General features: G+C 41.7%; 1 protein-coding gene across 1 annotated transcript in view; it reads right to left on the bottom strand.

Moving 5' to 3' along the window:
- cacna1ha (calcium channel, voltage-dependent, T type, alpha 1H subunit a) overlaps positions 1-23,838 on the bottom strand; it is a 252,931-nt gene that overhangs the window by 105,130 nt on the left and 123,963 nt on the right. Inside the window, 2 exon segments of the mRNA XM_080206889.1 lie at positions 1,331-1,516; positions 2,884-3,035. Of these exon segments, the coding sequence (XP_080063015.1) occupies positions 1,331-1,516; positions 2,884-3,035 (338 nt within the window).

Raw genomic sequence — 23,838 nt, forward strand, 5'->3', positions numbered from 1 at the left:
AAAGAACATTTTCTTTAACCCAACAAGTGCATTGTCTGGGAATGTGGTGGAAGCAGATTCAATCAAGGGTTTCAAAGGAGATCGAGAGAATTATCTGAGGAGAAAGGGTGTGCAGGGAAAATGCAGATAGTGGGACGAGATAGATTTCACTTTTAGTGAGAGAGCCAGCACAGACATGAGGGACCTCCTTCTGTGTTATAACATTCTATGATTCAAGAAAGTGCTAGATGTGTTCTTGACAGGGACAAGGATTGCAGTGTATGTTTATGGAAGACTCATGATTTATGTGATTTCCTGAGACATTGGAGTTTTCCTTGAGCATTCCTTTCCTTATCGGCCCTGGGTTTTTGCCTCTTCTGGGAGATTAAGTCGGTTAGGATTGTAATTCACTGGAGTTTAGAAGAGTGAAAGGTAATCTCATAGAAACTTATAAAATTCAAACAAGATTGGACAGGATAGATTCAGAAAGAATGTTTCCAATGGTGGGGGAGTCCAAAACTAGGGGTCACAGTTTGAAGACAAGGGGTAAGCCTTTTAGCACTGAGGAGAGGAGAAATTTCTTCACCCAGAGGGTGGTGAATGTGTAGAGTTCACTCACAGCAAGTAATTGAGGTCAAAACATTGTGTGATTGTATGAAGAAATTAGATATAGCTCTTAGGACTAAAGGGATCAAGGCATTTGGGGAGGCATGGCAGGATCAGGATATTGAATTTGATGATCAGCCATGATCACAATGAATGCTAGAGCAGGCTCAAAGGGCTGAATGGCCTACTCCTGCATCTAGTTTTTATGTTTCTAATGTATGGATACAGTCAGTAGTGGGGCTTAGGTAGATAAGGAAATGTCCTGCCATGATGCTGTAGTCCATGGTGCACAGTGGTGAGCACTGCTACCTCACAGCACCAGGGACCCAGGTTTGATGCCTGGCTTGAGTCACTGTCTGTGCCGACCCTGCACATTCTCCCCATGTCTGCATGGGTTTCCTCTGGGTGCTCTGGTTTCCTCCCACAGTCCAAAAGGCATGCTGGTTAGGCGCATTGGCCAGGCTAAATTCTCCCTCAGTGTATCCAAACAGGTGCCGGAGTGTGGCAGCTAGGGGATTTTCACAGTAACTTCATTGTGGTGTTAATGTAAGCCTACTTGTGACACCAATAAATAAACTAAAAAAGCTTAACCAGCCATCACCAGTGTGGGACAGGCTCAATGGACCAGCTGATCTTTTCCTGTCTGTCATTTTCAACTGTTGCATGGTAAGAAAAAATTAAATCCGCTATGCTGCAGTAAAATATGTTATGTTGAATTACCATGCAAATGAGTTTTCATAATCACCTGAAGATAAATATGAACAGCATGAGCAGCATGCAGAACGTAGCCACATTGTCCATGGTTTTCATCAGAACCACTAGTTGGCGCCGCAGTGCAGGCAGGAAGCGGACCAGTTTCAAAACTCGGAGCAGCCGGAATGTTCTCAGCACTGAAAGGCCACCATCGGACTGACCAATAATTTCCCACACACTAATAATAAACAAGAAAATTATGTTTACCGCCTTATTTTTAGGAGCAGGAGGACCAGTCTCTTTCTGAAAGAGTTTTGTTTTTAAAAAGAGCTTGCTCTCAAATTAGCAATTCTTAATGTTAACTTTCCACTTGCTCGGAGGAATGGTTCGGGAGGTTTTAGAATATAGTTACATCTCCCTACATGGCCGCAACCGATCTTCAGATGAAACAGGGTAAAAGCAACTTATGTGGTGGCACAGTGGTTGGCACTGCTGCCTCACAACGCCAGGGACCTGGGTTCGTTTCCCAGCTTGGGTCACTGTCTGTGTGGAGTTTGAATCGTGTCTGCGTGGGTTTCCTCCGGGTGCTCCATTTTCCTCCCACAGTCCGAAAAATACGCTGATTAGGTGCATTGACCCGAAGAGGCGCCTGAGTGTGGTGACTAGGGGAATTTCATGTAACTTCATTGCAGAGATAACATCAGTAAATAAACCTTGCTTTTTAGTGGATCCAGACATAAGGAAATTGTCAATTAATAAATATGACGCGAGATGAAAGATAGCCTCAAACAATCAAATTTAAATACTTCAGGGTTGAAATTGCACTGCTCAAATATGAATAGATGAATTAATCTTTTCAAAATTAGCACAGCCATGCTTTATCTAAAATAGCATACGCGGGAACCTCATATAAGTGCCTTTGGGAATCATATCACATTGGACGATTTTTCCCCATTGCTTTATGAAAAAGGCATCGGAACAATATTTTTAACTTGTGAGCTGTCTTTTCTATCTTTAGGTTTCAAAAATGTTCTATCAAATCTCACTTGGTTCTCATTCTGTGTAGCAAGGTGCAATCAGACAAGGGGTCCTGGGCTGAGAAACTGGGGAGTGTACGTGTGAAGAACTGCGCTTGAAACCAAAAAGAAATTAGGTCTGGGGATGAACAGTGTCTGAGAAAGGGAAAAGTCCAGGTGTAGGTGCTTAGACCAGATAAGCTTCCTCCTTCTAGTGGGTTGCGTAAGCTGTCAATCTACTCTAAAGAGAGAGTGAGTGAGGAAACATACAATCAGGAACAGTGAGTGGGCACACCAGTCAAGCACAACTGCAACTCAAGTTTCTTACTTGGTTTTTGTTCTAGTTACATATTGCATAGGAAGGATCTACAATTATATCCAAAGTTTTGATACTTTTTTTTAGCCTTTTACGGACGGTTGATCACACTGCTCAGTCCCATACTGGAACAGAGATTGAAATTTTTTTTATGGCCAACAAAGTGCTTTAGACTCCAATTTTCAAGCTGTGGAAATGTCCTTTCATTAAACAAATAGAAATTCAAACATATACCACCACAAAGAGAGAGAGAAACAAGTATTGTAAGCCTACCTGATAATGACAACAATTCCATCAAAGATATTGTATGGATTCTTAATGTAACCAAAAAGGCCAAATGCAAGAAGTTTAAGAATCATTTCCAGGGCAAACATGCTGGTAAATACAATGTTGCTGATCTCCAGGGCATTGGTAAGTTCTTCAGGCTGTGAAAAAAATCAGAATATTCTCTATTAACAAATCAATAAAATACTTCCATTGATGAAGGCTAAAATTGCATTCATTATGCATAAATAACACAAAAATTTAATTTAAGAAATAGACTGGTCTTGTATTTCCTTGAGGTTAGGGGGTGATCTAATTGAAATGCTTCAGAGGACTGAAAGTTTAAATAGGTTAGAGAGAAATTACTTCTTCTGGTGAGCCCAGAACAAAGGCAGCATCATAAAATTGGAATAAGACAATTCAAGGGTGAATTTAGGAAGCAGCTCTTCACACAGAGGGGTGAAAATTCGAAACTCTCTCCCCCAAATGGCTGTTGATGCTAGGAGCAAGATTTTACAGCCTCGCTCATCCCAAAACTGTAAAATCCTGTCTTCCCATGTTTCACCCCACGCCCTCTCTGATTTCTGTGGGGAGCGGGCCAGTAAAATTCGAGCCTAGGCCAACTGAACATTTCAAAACTGAGAAAGATCATTTTACTCTTCAGCAAGGGTATTAAGGGTTAAGGAACCGGAATAAGTAAATAGTTTCGCAACACAGTTCAGCCATGATCTAACAGACTCAAGGGGCAGAATGAGCTACTCCTGGTTCTATTTGCCTCAAGTAATCAGTGAGGTTACCGGCACTGAAAAATATCTATTCTCCAGAATGAAACTTTATTTTAGAGTTATTTAAGAGTATGGTGCTTCATGACATCAGTTGTGACTGCCCACAAAATTGACATAAGCTAATGCCATCTTAGCAGATAAAATTTTAAGAATTTTGAATTTCACAATAAAAAAATTCAGCCTTTAATTTAGAGACTATAGAAGTGAAGTATTTAATTAATACCTCAGATAATCTTGTACATTGCTGTTTACGAATTCAATGTAAAGCTGTACAAAACTTCATTCTCTTCCGTTCACACTTCTTCCCCTTCTCACACAACAGGTGCAATTCTCCAAAAAAATTGGAGTTGCAGCGATTCCTGCCAGGTCAGTTGGTGGAATCCCTTAGTCGTTTTTGTGGGGTTGAGGTGGAGTGATACATGCCACGAATGATTGCCTAATGACATGAAGAAGCCTTACTCCTCAGAGAAATCAGGGTGGCATTTTATAGGGCATCCTGATCCCAGATTAACCTTTAAGGCCTCCCCCCTCCTTCCTTCCCATCACCAACATCAAAGACTCCCCCTTAATCATTGGCATCATTGGGTCCCCACCACCCCCCTCATCATGACATGTGTAAGAATCCCTGCAATGAGTTTGTCTATAGACCCCACCCACTTCAGGCTCCACCCCTAAACAGTGCCAACCTCACACTGTCCCCGGTATCCTGGCAATGCCAGGGGTATGTACAGCCATGTCCCTGACCAGCCAGGGCTATAATGGCCTCCTAGCCCCTCTGAATGGTCATCACGTCTGGTTTCCATCTCTGGAAATCAGATGTGATTCTCACCTGTTTCACCTCATGCCAGCAGGGGGGAGAATTTAAGGAGGCTGGAGGATTCGACTTCAAGCCAATTTTGAATATTTAGATTAATACTAATGTATGAAAATCTGGTGTGAACCAGGTTACATCGCTGGCCAGACGTGGGGAGAATTCAAAATGAGATCACCTTGCTGCAAATCTCATTATGGCTTGTCTCACAAGAGTTTCTGGCCATAACGGGATGTACGTCTGTGCGAGCAAGGCTGGAAAATTGCCTCAACATGTTTTTTGAGCATGAAGATGTTCAGGTGATCTGTTCTCAGGATGACGCTCAGGGTGGAGCACGTACAAAGACTGGGCATGACTGGACATGACTGGGCATGACCAATTTCCTTCCCCTTCCTTTGATAACCAGTTAGGCTGGAGGATTCACCCTAAAAAATGAATAATTTTTCTTCCTCCTATAATTAGCTAATTTGTAACTGATAAAGCATATTCTTGAAACAGAAGTCTGGGCTTTTAAGTGCTTAGGCCACATTACATGCAAGGATAGATTATCCTACTAAACATAAAGAAAAAATTGAACAATCAATATGCATTAGATGTTCAGCCTTCACCAATTCTCCTTAATTCAACTATTTTCCTGTTGCTATTCTCACTTCTGGGTTGGAAGGAGGAAACTCTTCACAACTGTTCACACAAGACCGTGTTCTTAAAGCACTGATCATACTCTTGAAGTCAACACTGTGGTTGGGTTAAGCAAACATCATTATAGAATAACACCCGCTCAGAAAGGACAGTAGGACTAGGGGGCATAGCCTCAAGATAAAAGGAGGGCGGTTTAGAACGGAGTTGAGGAGGAACTTCTTCACTCAAAGGGTGGTGAATCTCTGGAATTCTCTTCCCGTTGAAGTGGTGGAGGCTGCCTCGCTAAATATTTTTAAGACGCGGGTTGATGGGTTTTTGATAAGAGAGGGGATTAAGGGTTATGGGGAGAGGGCGGGAATGTGGAACTGAGCCACGACAGATCAGCCATGATCTTATTGAATGGCGGGGCAGGCTCGAAGGGCTAGATGGCCTACTCCTGTTCCTATTTCTTATGTTCTTATGTTAAGCAAGCATCATTATAGAATAACACAAGCCAAGTTTATATGACAATGTGGAGATTTGAGAGGCTCACTGAAGAACCATATCATCAACATTTTAAAATACTCTAACAATGCACCTGCTTGTGAAGCTGACACACACTGCACCTCCATAATAAAACAAAGAATAAGACATTTAGTCATCTTATAGGAGCTAGAATCCGGACTAGTCAAATAATAACTTAAGCATTACTTCTAGATTCAAAAATCTATGTAGCTCATTAGATTATTTTACGAGCAGCCTTTTCACATCGCAGAAGAACAAACGTGACTATAATCAAACATGACTCAGAAGCATGACGTATTAGAATTACTGTGTGTAATTCTGGTAAACATTACCAGTACTTCTTGTTACATCTGTCAGGCATCACATTTCGTTCTGCCACATGAATAATGCCTTTTGATCAAAATGTACACATATATAAAAAAAAGGATATCTGTGAGCCTGGCAAATTTGAGCATTTACAATGCTGATAAATTTCTTTGGCTCTCATATGAATCTTTCAATGTGTTGTTGCTTTGGAACACACTTCGGACTATGTTAAGCAATATTTATTAATTCGGAGTAGAATATTTACATCTGCTAGCACAGATGTAAATATTCCCCCACAGCCCCCCCAATCGGTATTGTTCCAAATTCCAGCTAACTCTTTGCTCCAATGATTTATGATGGTAGATCAAACACCCGTGATGCCCAAAATCAGCACTTGCATGCAATGCATTTGATGGGATATTCTTCTTTGAGGCAGCACAAAAATTGATTTATAGAGAGACTAGGTAGGGGTAATACATTTGGCATCCAAAGGTAACGAGGGCTCCTTCAATAGTAAACTGCAAAACGTTACAAAGCAACTTTAATCTTTTTATGGATTGAGGATTGGCTGACTGACGGAAAGCAGAAGGTGGTGACAAAGGGATCCTCCCCTGGCTGGAGGACTGTAACTAGCAGGGTGCCATGAGGTATGTCCTCAGACCTCAACTGTTTTAGAGTCTATATAAATGATCTGCAAGCAGGGACAGAATGTAACGTAGCAAAATTTGTGGATGATACTAAAATATGTGTGAAAGCAGGCAGTGAAGAAGATATAAAGATTTTACAGATGGATGTAGATAGGCTAGGAGAATGGGCCAAAATTTGGCAGACGGAGTTTAATGTGATTAGGTGTATGGTTATCCATTTTAGCCAGAAAAATAGAAAGGCAAATCATTATCTAAATGGGAAGCAGATTCAAAATTCATCTGGGCTGAGGGATCTGGGTGTCTTTGTTCATGAATCGCAAAAAAGTCAGTATGCAGGTACAATATGTAATAAAAAAGGCAAATGGGAGGTTGGTGTTTATTGCAAAGGGACTGGAGTATAAGAGACGTGCTGTTGCAATTGTATAGGGTATTATGTCCAGTTTTGGTCTCCTTATTTGAGGAAGGATGTGGTGGCGTTGAAGGCAGCAGAGGAGGTTCACCAGATTGATTCCGGAGATGAAAGCATTGACATATGAGGAGAAATTGAACATTTGGGCTTGTACTCGCTGGAGTTTAGAAGGATGAGAGGGGACCTGATTGAAGTATATAAAATTTTAAAAGGGATTGATAATGTAGATCAAATGTTTCCTCTTCTGGGGCAATCTGAAACAAGAGGTCACAGGTATAGGTTCAAAGGTGGTAGATTTTAAACTTAGATGAGGAGCTACTTCTCTCAGAGGATGGTGAATTTGTGGAACTCGCTGCCTCACAGTGCACTGGAACCTGAATCATTAAATGGTTTCAAGAAGGAGATCGATATATTTCTGATTTTAAAAAAACAGGTTAAAGGGATATGGGGAACAGGTAGGGAGGTGGATTTGAGACCAGGAAGAGATCAGCCGTGATCTGATTGAATGGTGGAGCAGGCTTGAAGGGCGAGATTTGCCTACTTCTACTTCGAATTCCTACATTCTTGCATTCTTGTGCAGTAAAAGTTCATTTCTAGGCTGCATAAAGTCAACACAGACCTAGATTTCTATTCCTTCCTGATTCCACAATAATAAAAGCATTGCATTTGGTGGAATGTACACAAATTACACTTCTTTGACAAATTTATTGGAATTCTATGAGGATGTGACCAGTGAGGTAGACAGAGGGGAACCGGTGGATGTGGTGTTTCTCGATTTTCAGAAGGCGTTTGATAAGGTGCCGCACAAAAGGTTGCTTCAGAAGGTTAGGGGGCATGGAGTTGGGGGTAAGGTGTTAGCGTGGTTAGAGGATTGGCTGTCTAATAGGAGGCAGAGAGTTGGTATCAATGGATGCTATTCTGATTGGCGGTTGGTAACTAGTGGAGTGCCGCAGGGACTGGTGCTGGGGCCTCAGCTATTTACCATTTATATAGATGATCTGAAGGAGGGGGCTGAGTGTAGGGTGTTGAAATTTGCTGATGACACAAAGATGAGTGGAAAAGCAAATTGTGCGGAGGGTGTGGAAAGTCTGCAGAGGGATCTCGATAGGCTGAGCGAGTGGGTGAGGACCTGGCAGATGGAGTACAATGTTAGCAAGTGTGAGGTTATCCACTTTGGCAGGAATAATAGTAGGAGGGATTACTATTTAAAGGGCGTAAAGCTGCAGCATGCTACGGTGCAGAGGGACCTGGGGGTCCTTGTGCATGAGTCGCAAAAACCCAGTCTGCAGGTGCAGCAGGTGATCAAGAAGGCGAATGGGATGCTGGCCTTTATAGCGAGGGGGATAGAATATAAAAGCAGGGAGGTCTTGCTGCAACTGTACAGGGCACTGGTGAGGCTGCAGCTGGAGTACTGTGTGCAGTTTTGGTTGCTGCACTTGCGCAAGGATATTTTGGCCTTGGAGGGAGTGCAGAGGAGGTTCACTAGGCTGATACCAGAGATGAGGGGGTTGGATTATGAAGAGAGACTAAATAGACTGGGTCTGTACTCGGAGTTTAGAAGGATGAGGGGGGATCTTATAGAGACGTATAAGATAATGAAGGGGATGGATAGAGTAGAGGTAGAGAGATTCTTCCCGCTCAGAAAGGACAGCAGGACTAGAGGGCGCAGCCTCAAGATAAGGGGGGGTGCAGTTTAGAACGGAGTTGAGGAGGAACTTGTTCACTCAAAGGGTGGTGAATCTCTGGAATTCTCTGCCCGTTGAAGTGGTGGAGGCTACCTCGCTAAATATATTTAAGTCACGGGTAGATAGGTTTTTGGTAGGCAAGGGAATTAAGGGTTATGGGGAAAAAGAGGGAAAGTGGAACTGAGCCACTTCAGATCAGCCATGATCTTATTGAATGGCGGGGCAGGCTCGAAGGGCTAGATGGCTTACTCCTGCTCCTACTTCTTATGTTCTTATGTTAATATTATAAGGAGTGGTTGAGCACTTAGAGTTAAGCACTCAAACTTAGTGCTCACTTGCATGATCAGGCTTAGCTTCCTTTATGAAAAATATATCCAAAAAATACCCCAAAGGTTGAAACTTCAATATCATTTTATCACAAATAAAGTAACAAATGGGAGAGGCATGAAATTTTATAATTATGCAATCCCATAATTCTGTCACAAGGCTGGTATTTCTGAACACTAGCAGGACATTAATCACAAGCTTGAAAATAAGAGAGAGGTTCCAAGACGCCAACAGATTTATTTGAAATCACAAGCCTTTGGGGCACTACTCCTTTGTGGTGAAGTATAGCAAGGTGCGCAGGCACAGAACATATGGGCAAGGTGACGATAGCCCGACACTAACAGGTAATCAAGAGTGTCAAAAGAAAAGTACAGACTGTATAGACAGCTGAATAACAGGTGTTTTACAAGTAATCACGAGTGCTAATAGACAAATGCAAGCAGTTAAGTATATTCGTATGTACCAAGTGCTGACAGGCTCTATAACAAGTGAAGGGATGACCTCTAAACCGATAATTTAAGGCAGAGGGATAATTACGAACAATCAAGGAATGAGATGGTACTAAACACTGTGCAAACTAATTCAGGTAATCAAGGTACGTATGGTGTCAAAACAGGATTGTCAGGGAGAATTTTCCCCCACCGAACAGTATGGTGGGGTTACATGTAGCGCGACATGAACCCAAGATCACAGTTAAGACTGTTCTCATGAGTGCAGAACTTGGCTATCAGTTTCTGCTTGGCGATTCTGAGCTGTCATATATCTCAAAGGCTGCTTTGGAGAATGCTTACTTGAAGATCAGAGGCTGAACATCTTTGGACACTGAAGTATTCTCCGACTGGGAGGGAACACTCCTGCCTGGCAATTGTTGTGCAATCTCCGTTCATCCGTCGTTGTAATGTCTGCATAGTCTCACCGACGTACCATGTCCCAGGACATCCGTTTCTGCAGTGTATGAGGGAGACTATGTTGGCCAAGTCGTCACCACCTGGTGGGTGGTGTTCCCCCGTGTGATGGTGGTATTTGAGTTGATGTTCTGGCATGTCCTGTGGAGGTTACCGTGGCAGGGTTGTGTAGTGTCATGGTTGCTGTTTCCCTGATGGCTAGGTAGCTTGCTGCGAATGATGGTCTGTTTGAGGTTAGGCGGCTGTTTGAAGGCAACCCTTGATTACCTGTTAGTGACGGGCTATTGTCACTCCGCCTATACATTCTGTGCTTGTATAGAATCAGTGAAGGATCAGTGCTCTGAAAGCTTGTGATTTCAAATAAACTTGTTAGATTACAACCTGGTGTCGTATGACCTCTCATCTTCTCCACCCTGGTCCAATACTGGCATCTCCGCATCTTGAAAATAAAAGATTATTTGTCAGGTGAGAAAAGGAGCCTCTCCATTAGAATGGACGCTAGTTTTAGAAACCTTCATCGACTGGAAGCTCCACATTTTGTGTTAGTTGGGGATGATGTCACCACTTACACAGACAAAATAACAAAAGAGGTTATAAATGTCAAAGTGCTGAAATAGAAAGCGAGTCCTATCTTCTCACCAGGTACTCGTTAGTTGCAACATGTAATTTTTAATCCAAAAATGGAACCTTTGCTTTGACAATTAGTCACTCAAAGTGATAAACACTGGCTACATTGTCAACACAATGTTCATTTGAACAGAGGGCTCATGGTGACATGTCAAAGGAAAAGGGGGATCATCAGAGATTATAGATTGAGGAACATTAATCATCATATGACAGGTGATGCAGAATGTGTAGTATACATGATAACAGAGAGTTGAAAGAGTGCTACTGGCTGAAGATCCAAGGTCCTCAAAAACCTGGAAATAATTTGTAAAATTCCTTACAGATTTTAGAATGAAACCTGAGGGAATATTTTCCACTTCTCATTACATTTGCATCAATAAAGCTAATGCTGGTTGTCAATAATAATTACAATTTACAGCAAATTGCTCACATGGAAGCAGTTAACCAAATGTAAGAATCATTTGCTGAACAAGCAACAAATTAATTATTAACCTTAAAAATTAATTAAAAATTATTTACAAAGAACAGAGGAAGCAGAACAGATATCAAAACCTCAACTCTAAAATGAACAAAAATTTCATCAGTTCAGGTTGCCTTTTCCTACAGATTTCAAGGAAGATTGAAGGCAACCTAATACAGAATGGCAGAATATTTCACTGCTCATATGTTTATCTCATCATTACTTCAAATTATCGTAACAATAACAAATAAATTGCTAATGAGCTGCAACAAATTCTAGAAATAAATTCACAAACGTCACACCATATTCCAGTCCTTAGGACTTACTTCAAAACAGGAATGGGAATGCAACTTGCCTCAGGAAGGCAAAAGGTCTACAATATATTGAAAAGTTGCAGTCAGATGATTCACTGGCAACTTTAGCCCTCAAAATTGGGAGGCTTGCATGGGCCGGCTCCGACAGCTACATCGTGGATGGAAATGTCAAAGGCTGCAAATTATTTGTTTAAAATGCCCTTTTTAAGGGTTCATTGTGAATCAGGAGGAATAGAGGAGCATTCCCCCAAGGCCCTACAGGGAGGCTTAGGGCCTTCAAGTCTTAACCAACCCATTCCTTCCCAGCATCAGTAGACCCTGATGAAACTTGCACTTCAGCCCATATCTGATGCCCAAGAACGCCCCTTGTGTCTGCAATTTCCAATGTCACTGCCACTAGATTTCAGGCAGGAAATCATGTTGAATCTCAGACCATATCCCCATTCTCTCTGAAAACCCCTCGTGTTAAAATGTACCTAATAGAATCTTTGTATTCAATAGAAAACTATCTGATGGCGGCAAGGTGGCAGAGTGGTTGGCACTGCTGCCTCACTGCACCAGGGCTCTGGGTGAAATTCCAGCCTTGGGTGACTGTATGGAGTTTACACGTTCTCCACTCATTTATGTGGATTTCCTTTAGGTGCTTGGGTTTCCATCCACACTCCAAAGATGTGCAGGAGGTAAGGTTGACTAACCATGCTAAGTTGTCCCTTACTGTTCGGAGTTAGCAGTGAAAATACATGGGATTACAGGGATAGAACTTGGGTTGTCAGTGCAGGCTCAATGGGCCAAATGGCCGCCTTCTGCACAATGGGAATTCTATGAGTTCTATGATATTTCTTCTAACATGATCATATGGGACATGTCATATGGGACAACTCAATTCCTTAAAAAAAATCAAATCATAAACAGTTAATAACAAGGTTGTATGGAGATCTAAAGAGAGAACTCAGAACCCAAAAAAAACCTATTTCACGCATGAATGATGCCATTTAAAACAGATTGTCTAAAATAACATCCACATGTATTTTTGCAGCTTCATTAGCTGTGTTAAATAGACAAAGAGGCATTGCATTATTAGAATGAGTGTCCCAATAAAACTCGTCACCCATATGTGTTCCTACTAATGCAAAAACATGTCGTGCCCAACTGGCTGCAGTTCTCATGTTACATATTCTGGTAGATAATGAAGTGACATAAACAACATTAAAAATGTACTAAACAATAGGCGCCCAATGCCGAGCATTACACTGAAATTAAATTTACTGAGCGCATCTTGTTACCATTTTAAACATTGAGCAGCTACTGTAATATAAAGTATGCCAGAAAAGGCACCCATCTTTAAAATGATTTGAAAATACTATTAAGATTCATGCTGCAAAGAAAATTGTGCTTATAGAATGTTAAATTGTTGAAAATATAAAATTAATTTAGAACAGTTGTAGTTTCCAGCTAATTAAAAATTTATGCTGTGAGTCATCTGAAAATGTATTCCCCTTAGACAACACTGAAATAATGCATCTTATCAGCATTGAATGTCAATAGAGTAATTCCTATTAATCTATACACTTCAACAAATTATATATTTTAATGATATGCTCTGGCTTTGCTCGTTTGGCAATGATTATCGTATCTCTTTGATAGTCTGTGCCAAGGGATGAAAGGCAAAAGGCTGTGAAAAAGCTCAATTCGATGATGAAAAATACTCGTTATTAAAAAGGTTCCATTAATTTGGCTGAGCAACAAACTTGAACGGTAAGAGGGCTTCTGGACATTATTCAGAATGTATCTTCTTAAGACCTCTTGAATAAATACGCAGTCGTAATTAAAATAAAATCAAGATTCAGCAATTACAGTAATGGTCTCCATATATAAAAAATAAAGACTCTGGGGTATTTGAAAACCATTAATTGTTAAAGTGTTTTTTGTTACTATGCACTAGTTAACACCGTGACGCATAAGGGCTAAAATGCTTCTTTCAAAATTCAGAAGCTGACAGTGTGAAAGCCTGGTTATAAAATAAACTTTGCCATAGGTATTATTGCATTGACAAGTTGTGACCAGAACCCTGAATGCAATTGTAAATTCAGTAGCTGGCAATCATTACCAAAGTGCTGAGAAACGCAGACTCACTTTGGGACATAAGGGTGGTGGGAGTTGCAAGGCTGAGGGGGCTGGTGGGGGGGGGTGGAATTGAACCGCCAGAGGGACAAATTTGAAATAATACCCTCTCTAAGCTATGCTACATCTGAGAAATACTGCCAATCAATCAAGCCCATGGCACCTGCTATGTGCGTGTGTGTGATGAGCACCTCAAAATTGACGTGCACCTCACACCATAAAACATAAAACAAAAAGGTTTGTGGTGAAGCAAAACATCAAAGATCACAAAAATAGAATAGTTGAAATGTTATGTCTATGCACTGCCTTTCTGAGTTCCACAAATCTGTAAAACTAAAATGCTGGGAGGGGGGCAACTTTTCAACAGTTTCACAAAACAGTGCTACACAAACCCAATGCGGAAGAAGTTACTGATTTCTGGGCATGATTTACATTAACATTTTGATGTGCAGAGGAGGATGAGCTGTTACCAGAATGGTGGAAACTGACTGTCATCAGCCTCTCTATCAAACTAAAAAGACTTTGATATTACCATTCTATTGCTCAAAAGCCATTCCTTTTTTCACATACATGCTGTCAGTAACAAATGTTCTACTAGACATTAGCCCAGACACACAAAGCTCCTATAGTAACCCATCAATGTGCCTTAATTTCAACTCCTCACAGTACTTCTTATTACATCAGTTCGTTTTTCCAGTTCACACACATGCCACCTCAGCAGCTTTTCAGTAGAAGAGTGCCAATTTAGTGACAGTGGTGGTTAAGTTTTGGATTTCTGCCTACTAGGAACTGTGACTATCGTTTAAAGTCAGGCCCTAACAGCTGTCAGAGACAGGGTCTTGTACTCCCACCAGTCTGGTCTGCATCTGAATGCACCCTAATCCACTGCAAAAATCACAGCCCTCACTCATTCAGTAACTGGAAATCAGCAACTGAAATATATCATTGCCAAATGTCCACAAGGGTAGGCAAAAACAGATGTTGCATTTACACAATGTTCTAGTTTAATGACCATCATTGGAGTTTACTACAAAGAATCATCAGAGGGGATTTCCTGGCTCTTCCCACCATTGAGAACTTTTGGTCCTGCCAAAAGCGACCCACCCCCCCCAACGTGTGGTGGACTCCCAGACAGTGGGGCAAGTGAGTCATACAAAACACTATAGACTTCAGCAGGAGCAGAAGATCCTGCTGGTGACCAACGGTGAGCCATCTCTGCCTCAGGAAAACCCATCTTAAGGGTTTGGGGGGATGGGGTGGAAATGCGGCCTTCAAATCAGAAGACCATTCAATCCATCATGCCTGTGCTGGCTCTTTGGTGGCATTATCCAATTAATCCCATTCCTTTCCCTGTAGCCCTTCAATATATTTCCCTTTCAAGCACAGATCCAATTCCTTTTTAAAAGTTACCATTCAATCAACTCCCAACATTCTGTTAGGTAGAAATTTTCCATACATGCTCCGAACACAATTAATTGGTCATAGAATCCCTACAGTGCAGAAGGGGGCCATTTGGCCCATCAAGCCTGCACTGACAACAATCTCACCCAGGCCCTATCCCTGTAACCCCACATATTTATCCTGCTAATCCCCTTGACACTAAGGGCCAAACAATCTAACTTGCACATCTTTGGACTGTGGGAGGAAACCAAAGCACACGGAGGAAACCCATGCACACACAAGGAGAGTGTGCAGAACTGAACATGGAATTCCTGGACTTTGTTCATCTGAAATATTCTTCCAGCATAGAGCAATACAGTTCTTTACAAGGGTCATGGGTAGCCAGTGAGGTGCTTGGGAACACAGAACTGCACAATGATAATGATTTTATTCAATCAAAACTGATTCAACAAATTCTAATTTAATTGAAAGCAAAAGTGGTTAGTCCCGCCCCTACCCAGCAAAACAAATTGCAAATGTTCAGCATCTGCAACTGTGTAGTCATAACATGATGTACTTTCAGTGGAATTTTTATGGCAAGTTACTCTTTCAGGAACTGATGCAACCCTTTAATCAGTTAAATTAAACACATTGAGATCAATTCCTGAAAGTTTTATTGAAAGTTTTGTTTTGTTTTCCCTTTAAATGTTTGGGGGAAGGTTACAGAAAAACAAAGATCAATAAAACTTGCAACAAGAATTAATGGTGAATTTCAGTACAGCTGGACACTTCTGCTTTCCATTTTATTGTTCTACCTTTTGGCAATGACTTTTGGACCAAAGCTGAGAGCACACTGTAAACTAGACCTTGCACAATGCTAGGCTGTTGATGAAATTTTTACAGACTTGCCGGTTTAACATCAGTTTCAAGCAAGTTACTGGAATCTATTAGAGACTCTATGACTGAACACTTAGACAAGATGATCAAAGTGAGCCAGCATTGATTTGTCAAGGGTAGATTGTATCGGGATAATTGAAGTTTTTGGAGACAGCAAGAGGAGTATTCCGTGATGTTAGGTGGGATTTTGAGTCTGGGACATGGGCCAAAAGTCTCACAAGAGTTTGAAAATGAGATTGTACACAGCCTTCTTTGACCTGACAGAGAGAGGGATCTTTGTGTGGTCAAAGAATGCCATGTGCAATCGTTTGTGCCACTTCCTGTATTTCCCTTGTAGTTGCCATTCAGTGAGACCATGTCCGTTTTGCTCCTTAGTTGGTGGAATCCACATTGCATTTCTGGGAGATGGGAGAAGGCAATTAAAGGCCTTCCCTGTGGCTGACAGCAGGGAAATTCCTCTGTAGTTACTGCAATTGGATTAGTCATCATTTCTTGAAGATGGTCATGATGATGGAATCTCTGAGCACTCCTTGCATGTCCTCTGCCTTCTAGATAAAGAAAATTAGGTCATGTAATTGTACCAGTTGTGCTTTTCCACCATGTTTTAATGTTCTGGCGGGAGCAGATGCCTTGTTGTTCTTTAGCTGTCGGTTATCCTTTCCTATGTCATGCAGGGTTGGGGTTGTACTGGGATGGCGACAGATAGCATGTTGTGGGATGGAGCTGAGGTCACTAGCATTGAAGACAGTTTCTGTTAAGGTTTTTGAAGTGCTTCTTCCAGTGGGCCCTGTGCTTGGGGTGGGACCTTAAGTGCTTACGCCATAGATAGCCTTGTTTGCACTAAAGAAATCTTGTGGGTCATGATTGTCGGCTAACTGTTGGATCTCCTCTGCTTTCTCCACCCACCATCTATTCTTTATGTCACAGGGTTTTTTTTGCCGGATCTCAGCCTTCAGTTATCTGCAGAGCAGCTTTCTGCAGAGCAACTTTCTTGCTGAAGTTGGGTTGCTGTTTCAGGTTCACAAGCCTTGCATTTCTGGCTCATCAATTCCTGAATCTCTGGGTCATTCTCATCAAGCTGGTCTTGGTGTTTCCTGGTTGAGTGACCAAGAGGTTCTTCACAATTGCTGATAATGGAGGCCTGGAGGCACACCGGGTGCTGTGGACACTCTGTGTCTCTGGATCACTGGGAGTCAACAGGTTACGACTGACACGCTGGTTGAATAGGGCTTTCTCACCAGAATCTCTGAGTATCTCAGCATTGATTTTCCTGCAGGACTGTTTCTGTTGTTGTTGCTGCTTTGGGGCAAAAAATTAATGTTGACCCGTGGGTGGATTAACTGGTGGTCTATTCAGCAGTAATCTGGAATTAAGAATCTACTGATGACCGTGAAACCTTTGTCAATTGTTGGAGAAACCCAACTGGTTCACTAATGTCCTATGGGAAGGAAATCTGCCATCCTTACCTGATCTGGCCTACACGTGATTCCAAAGCCACAGCAATGTGGTTAACTCTCAACTTCTGCCTGACAATGGGGTGGCAATAAATGCTGGCCAGCCAGCAACGCCCATATCCCATGAATTAATTTAAAAAAGCAAATTTGCGACAGAAAGAAGAATAAAGCAATAGCTTCCTTGTAATAGGAAATAAAGTCTATGAAACCTAATTTACAATATTTTAAATTCCATTATTTTAACTGAAGTAAAAATGCCAGGTGATGGTAAACATAGTTGAAGGCAAACATAGTCATTACCATATCACTGAAATAATTTACTTTAAAAATATCCTACCAGGCTTTATGCACTACACCATTTCATAAAGTACAGTGCAAGCACGTCAGGCCTTTGGCAATGCTGGTCTCTAAGTGATGGATCAAATGTATGTCAGGACATTGATTAGCCTGTCAAATTCGCAATGCCTCAATGGTTTCAAGTGCTGCCAAGTGAACTGGGTGGGGAATTATGGACACAAATTCATGTAGTGTCACAATGTTGCAAATCAGATTAATGTAATACAAAGCCTCCCAACGCACCAAGCAAAGCTCTTCTTCCACAAATGAGAAGGTGCTATGCTGATTAATTTTACTGTCATCAGACTAAAGGTTAAAATCTTGGACATGGCAGACAACCAAGCAGCCCATAACAGTGTTGCTGTGCTCCTTCACTGCCCGTACAACATTACTCATTTGTCTCAATGTCAAGCAAAGAGTAAAGGGAACAAAACCCATTTGAAAACAATCAAGTACTAAAGGGGATATACATCAATTCTTCCTGAGAAAGACCTTTAAGTGGAACTAGAATCCAGACATTGATTTATGGTCATTAATCAAATCGCTTGATGAATATCATGTTCACATTGTGAACACAATTCCAAACAACAGGTACCCAGTACATTATCAATGAAAGCCACAACAGCAACTTTATGTATTTTTAAATTTATTTTGTCACAAGTGAGCATACATTAACATTGCAATGAAGTTACTGTGAAAATCCCCTAGTCGCCACACTCCAGCGCCTGTTCGGGTACACTGAGGGAGATTTTAGCACGGCCAGTGCACCTAACCTGCATGTCTTTCTGACTGTGGGAGGAAACCAAAGCACCCGGAGAAAACCCATGCATAAAAGGGGAAATGTGCAGACTCCTCACAGACAGTCATCCAAGCAGGGAATCGAAGTCTGGTCCCTGGTGTTGAGGCAGCAGTGCTAACTGCTGTGCTACCGTGCCATCCTAGCATTAGGAGCAAAATTGCAGAGAAATATCTTTTTAAAATCTGCATTATTTTAGCTGGACCATATCTCTTTTTTGTCCTAAAATATATACATTTTATGAACAAATTGAACAACATTTTTTATAATGAATTACAAAGTTATGGAACAGTTTGTAAATAAGGCAACTCCCACTTAAGAGCGAGATGAGGAGACTGTTTTTCTCTCAGAAGGTTGAAAATCTTTGGAACTCACTTCTGCAGAAAGCAGTGGAAACAGGGCCAGTGAATAATGTTAAGGCAGAGGTAGATAAATTCTTGATTAATAGAAGGAGTCAAAAATTATCAGGAGTTGGTGGAATGTAGAGTTGAGGCCACAAACAGATCAGTCATGATCGTTTTGAATGGTGGGGCAGGACTCAAGGGGCCGAATGACCTACTCCTGCTCCTAATTTGTATGCCCATATTTAATTAGACAAGACTGGACTGGTGATACAACACATTTCAACCAGTGGAAACAGGAAAATCATGCACTAACATTGCAAACACTAAAGCTGGAATTTCACCGCCCCGCCTGCCATGGGAGTCTGAGCGGAAAGGTCCATTGACCTCAGGTGGGAATTTCTGGTTTTCGGATGAGCACGGTTGGCAAATCCTGCCCTAAGACTCAGCAAATTGGGTGGGTCACAGAATCTGTACCCTGCAGGAACAGGCCATTTGGCCCATTGAGTCTACACTATTAATAATCCTTCCAGGCCCTATCCCCATAACCCTGCATGTTTACCCCATTAATCCCTCGAATTTACACATCCCGGGACACTGAAGGGCAATTTAGCATGGCCAATGCACCCAACCTGCACATCTTTGGACTGTGTGAGGAAACCGGAGCACCCGGAGCAGACACAGATGCAGGAAATCGAACCTGGATCCCTGGTGCTCTGAGCCAACAGTGCTAACCACTATGCCACTGTGCTGCCCAGGTATGAAGTGAAAGCCAGATGCATTATCATAGTGTGTGGTGGAAGGGAGAATTTTACTTGGAGGGTTCATCATCCAGATGCTTTTGTGTATCCTTACTCACCTGTTCAGTGAAGATGGAGGCATTGCTGAACATTGCTTGGGGGATGTGAAAACCTGAGGCAGATACACACTGAGGGCAAGAAGCAATGAGGGAGTACATTGAGCTGAGTGTTTGAGAGTTTGTTCCTCACTTTTACATAGCAAGAGAATTCTAAATACCTTGCCAAAATTGATTTAACAAATCAATCTGCATCATGATTATATTTCTAAACCAATGATTAACTTATTTTCCTAACTTGTAAATTACAGCATGATCTAGAATTGATTCAATTTCTCCCTTGATGAATGTGATAGCCAATGTTCCTCATTGTAATGGGAATAAAATAATAGGCAGTGGCTAATAAACTTAAAATTGGACATAATGATCATGCCCATTGTAAGTATGCACAAGCAGCAAAAATAACTAGCATTTACACCATGTAATTAATGCAGTAAAATATCTCAACGTGCTTCACAGATGTATAATTGAAAAAAAATTAAGACTGAACCAAAGGAGGAGCCATTTGGACACAGTTCCGAACAATACTTCTGTGTGGTGGGCTGCTGTTGAGGCCTAGAGCACTCCAGATGTAACAGTGTGGCAGGGGGAAGAGAAGCCATCACAAATGAACCTGTAGTTCAATAGATACAAATGAAACCAAGCAACTGCAGTTTCACCCACTGGACAACTTAGATGAGCATGGTTTATAGTCAAATGTTTTGAAGGTTGCAGTCAGGTTGAGGAAGGAATGTTTATCATGGTCATAGAAAATACCATTTATGTCTCTGATAAAGGCTGTTTCATTACTCTGGTAAGGGCCAGAAACCTCACTGGATGTTTTCAAACATGGAATTATGGGAAAGATTGAAACAAATTTATGGCAATACATTCAAAGACTTGGATGAGGAAAGAAATATGGAGGAATAGTTTGCAAGGACAAAGGGGTTAAGGAAATGTGCTTTGGGGCCTCAACCATTCACTATATTTGAATGATAGTCTAGGGAGTCACATAGTTCACCAATGAGACAAAGCTAAATTGCATGATGAGCATTGCAGATGGGAGTATAAGATTACAAAGAGATTTTAATAAATTAGGTGAATGGGGAAAGGTTTAGCAAATGGATATCAAGTAGGTAAGTGTGAGGTCATTCATTTTGGATCTAAAAAGGACAGATCCGTTTTCTAAATGATGAAAAGTTGAAACTCTGAAGGCGCAAAGAAACTTAGCGATAGACAATAAAAATGACATGCGGAGATACAGAATAATCAAAAAGGTAAAATGAATATATTGAGAGGACTGGACTACAAAGGGGTATAAGTTATGTTCCAGATATACAAAATCTTAGTTACATCAAACCTAGAGTACAATACCGTGAGCAGCAGGATATATTAGCCTTGGAGGAAGTACAGGATAGATGTACTATAACAATGGTTGGGATTCTCCCAAAAAAACTCTAAGTGCAGCATCTGCATAAAAATTGGAGTCAATCTCGCTGGAATTTTAAGCAGGATTTTCAAAGTGAATTTCCTAGCGTGTGGGCGGAGCCTACTCCCGCTGGAGAGGCCGCTCAGCGTAGCACTGAGCAGTCCACAGTGCATGCGCCGATCCATTGAGATCAGCACATGCGCAGTGTTCTGCACCGCTGGTCTCCCGATTGCTGGCTCGATTGCTGGCCAGCCCCATGTCGCACATGGCTGGCCATGCGACCCACCACCCACCCCCCCCATCACCCAATTGCTGGCCCGTCGAATGTCCTGATATCACTCTCTTCATGCCCCCCCCCCCACTGCCCAATGGGCAGTGCCAAGATGCTCCCTGGGCATTGCCACTTTGGCCTTTGGACAGTGCCAGGGGGCCAGGCTGGTACTGCCCAGAGGGCAACCCCCTTACCCCCAACCTCCAGCTGGTTCAGGCCGACAGCTCCATGCTAGTGGACAGCTGTTGCAAACCTCACTGGAGTCACACTTCTGGCCAGGGTGGGGGGAGGGGTCCACAAGAGGCCAGCAGGTCTGGAGACTTCAGTCCCGGATCCACTAATTACATTCAAATCAGTGTTTAAATAAGTTATTCAGTTCCGCGCCAATTTCTGGCTAAAGCAGCGCCCCAATATCTGAACTCCAGGTTTAAATTAAGAAAATAGATTATACAAAATAGGCTTCCCTGGAAGACAAAGAGTGAAGGGGTGATTTAAGATATGTTTCTGATCTATAAGGTAATAGAGAGGGTATATAGAGAGAAACTACTTCTGTTGGTTGGGGTCTAGGACAAAGAGCTAAGTCTGCAAATTGCAGCTAAACCTTGTTGAAGTGAAATTAGGAACAGTTCTAAGTGCAAAGAATAGTAGGAATCTGGCACTCTTCTACAAATGACAATTGATGCTTGGTCCATTTTCAATAAGACTGATAACCTCTTGTTAACCAAAAACATAAAGTGTTATGGTACAAAGACAGTTGTAGGGAGTTAGGTTACAGAGCAATCTCACTGAATGATAGAATATTTTAATGGTCTGTTTCTATGAGCCAGATTCTCCGACCTTGCCTGCAGCGGGATTCTCCAGGCCCGCTGCAGTGAATGAATATCTGGCTGAGCACCAAATTCTTTGTTTTCGCTGGCAGCAGTGGCCAAGGAATTCCGGCCTATATGTTCCTATTATTTGCAGAGATCTGAAGCATTTACTGCTTTGGCTTTTTCACCTACTTGTGGTTGACTGCACATAAAAGAGCATGTAGCAATACTGAATGAGACCGTTTCAAAATTAGCATTTTCATGAAGATTTGTCTTATTTTATCCCATGATTATTTGACAGATGGATTGGTAGGGGATAACGTTAAGAAATTAAAAAACAGGACCATTCAGACCACACAGCAGGACAGAATAAAACTGGTGTGGGGAGAGGTGTTGCGTCTTATTCCATTTGCCTATAAAACCCCAATAGAAAATATTCCTTATTATAACGTAGAGTTATTCTCATATTTGAAATGAGGATAAGATTTTGAAAAAAATTCCAAGAATTTACTGCAGGACATGCTTTAGAAACTTATTGCTAGCGGTATTTTTTCTCAATATTTTGGGCCGTACAAATAAGGATATTACAAATTAAATGTTTTCCCTCCCAGTGTGGCATGCAACTTTCTGTCCATGGAACCACTGTCAACAAAACAGACCAAAAGTACCACAGACTTAAAGAAAAGGGCCATGAATGTGATGGGAGGCTACCACAAGGGGGCATAAAAAAGGTAGGTCCTCAGCCGTTTTGATTGTGTGGCTATAAATTAATAATAAGACCAGCTAACCGCAAGAAAAAAACTACTGTAAGGTTGCCAAAGGTTTCCAGAATGTTCACTATCAGTAAAAACAATCAACATACACTTTCCAAGTCCAACTCCTGCACACATCCCTCTAAATGTAACATGAAGAGGTGTGGCATGTATTAAAAGACCTCTCTTCTTAAAAGTCCAAGTTTTAAAAAATTGAAATTGGGTATAATCTTTTGAGTTTTTTTTTTATTTGTATAAAATATTCAGTTTCAGGTGTAATCCTAATGGCATCATTGAGAGTAAAGGCTCAGGAAGAGTTTCTGCACTTAAGAATGTGGCAGGACTGAATCGTCACAATGTCGGTAACCCAGGTTTCCCCCAACAATTTTATGATTCAAATCAACATTTCTGAATTCAATTCCTGCAAATGGTTGCTCTTAGTAACTCTTTCTAGCCGAGTCCCTGATGTTATTATCTCTCACAGTTAAAGGAAATAGGCCACGATTTCGCCATGATAAAACCAACATATTGAGGATGCTGGAATCTGAAACAAGAGAAAATGCTGGAAAATCTCATTAGGTCTGACAGCATCCGTGGAGAGAGAATAAAGCCAACGTTTTGAGTCTGGATGACCCTTCGTCATCGGCATACACTGCAAACACTAAGAATGACATGGGCGCAAAATACTAGAATCATACCGGCAAGGTCTTGTTTTCCAATTCTCCCCACCTCTCATCAGTGACCTAACAAGAAAACTACAATTCCATCTAATAGCAAGCTTCCCAAATTGCACTCCCACCACTGCATGCACCCCACCCCCCCGACATATTTGTAATTCTCCCCTCGCTGGCATGACATGACACTGGCAAAGTTCACAACTTTCATAGATTTCACAGAATCCCTACAGTACAGAAGGTGGCCATTTGGCCCACTGAGTCTGCACTGACCACAATCCCATCCAGGCCCTATCCCCATAAACCCATGCATTTACCCTAGCTAACCACCCTGCCCCCACCCCCGCACTAAGGGGCAATTTGGAATGACCAATCCACCTAATCCACAAATCTTTGGACTACAGGAGGAAACTGGAGCACCCGGAGGAAACCCACACAGACATAGGGAGA

Source organism: Carcharhinus amblyrhynchos, chromosome 18 (genome assembly GCF_965287045.1).
Source record: "Carcharhinus amblyrhynchos chromosome 18, sCarAmb.v2.hapA, whole genome shotgun sequence".
In the NCBI taxonomy this organism is placed as follows: domain Eukaryota; kingdom Metazoa; phylum Chordata; class Chondrichthyes; order Carcharhiniformes; family Carcharhinidae; genus Carcharhinus; species Carcharhinus amblyrhynchos.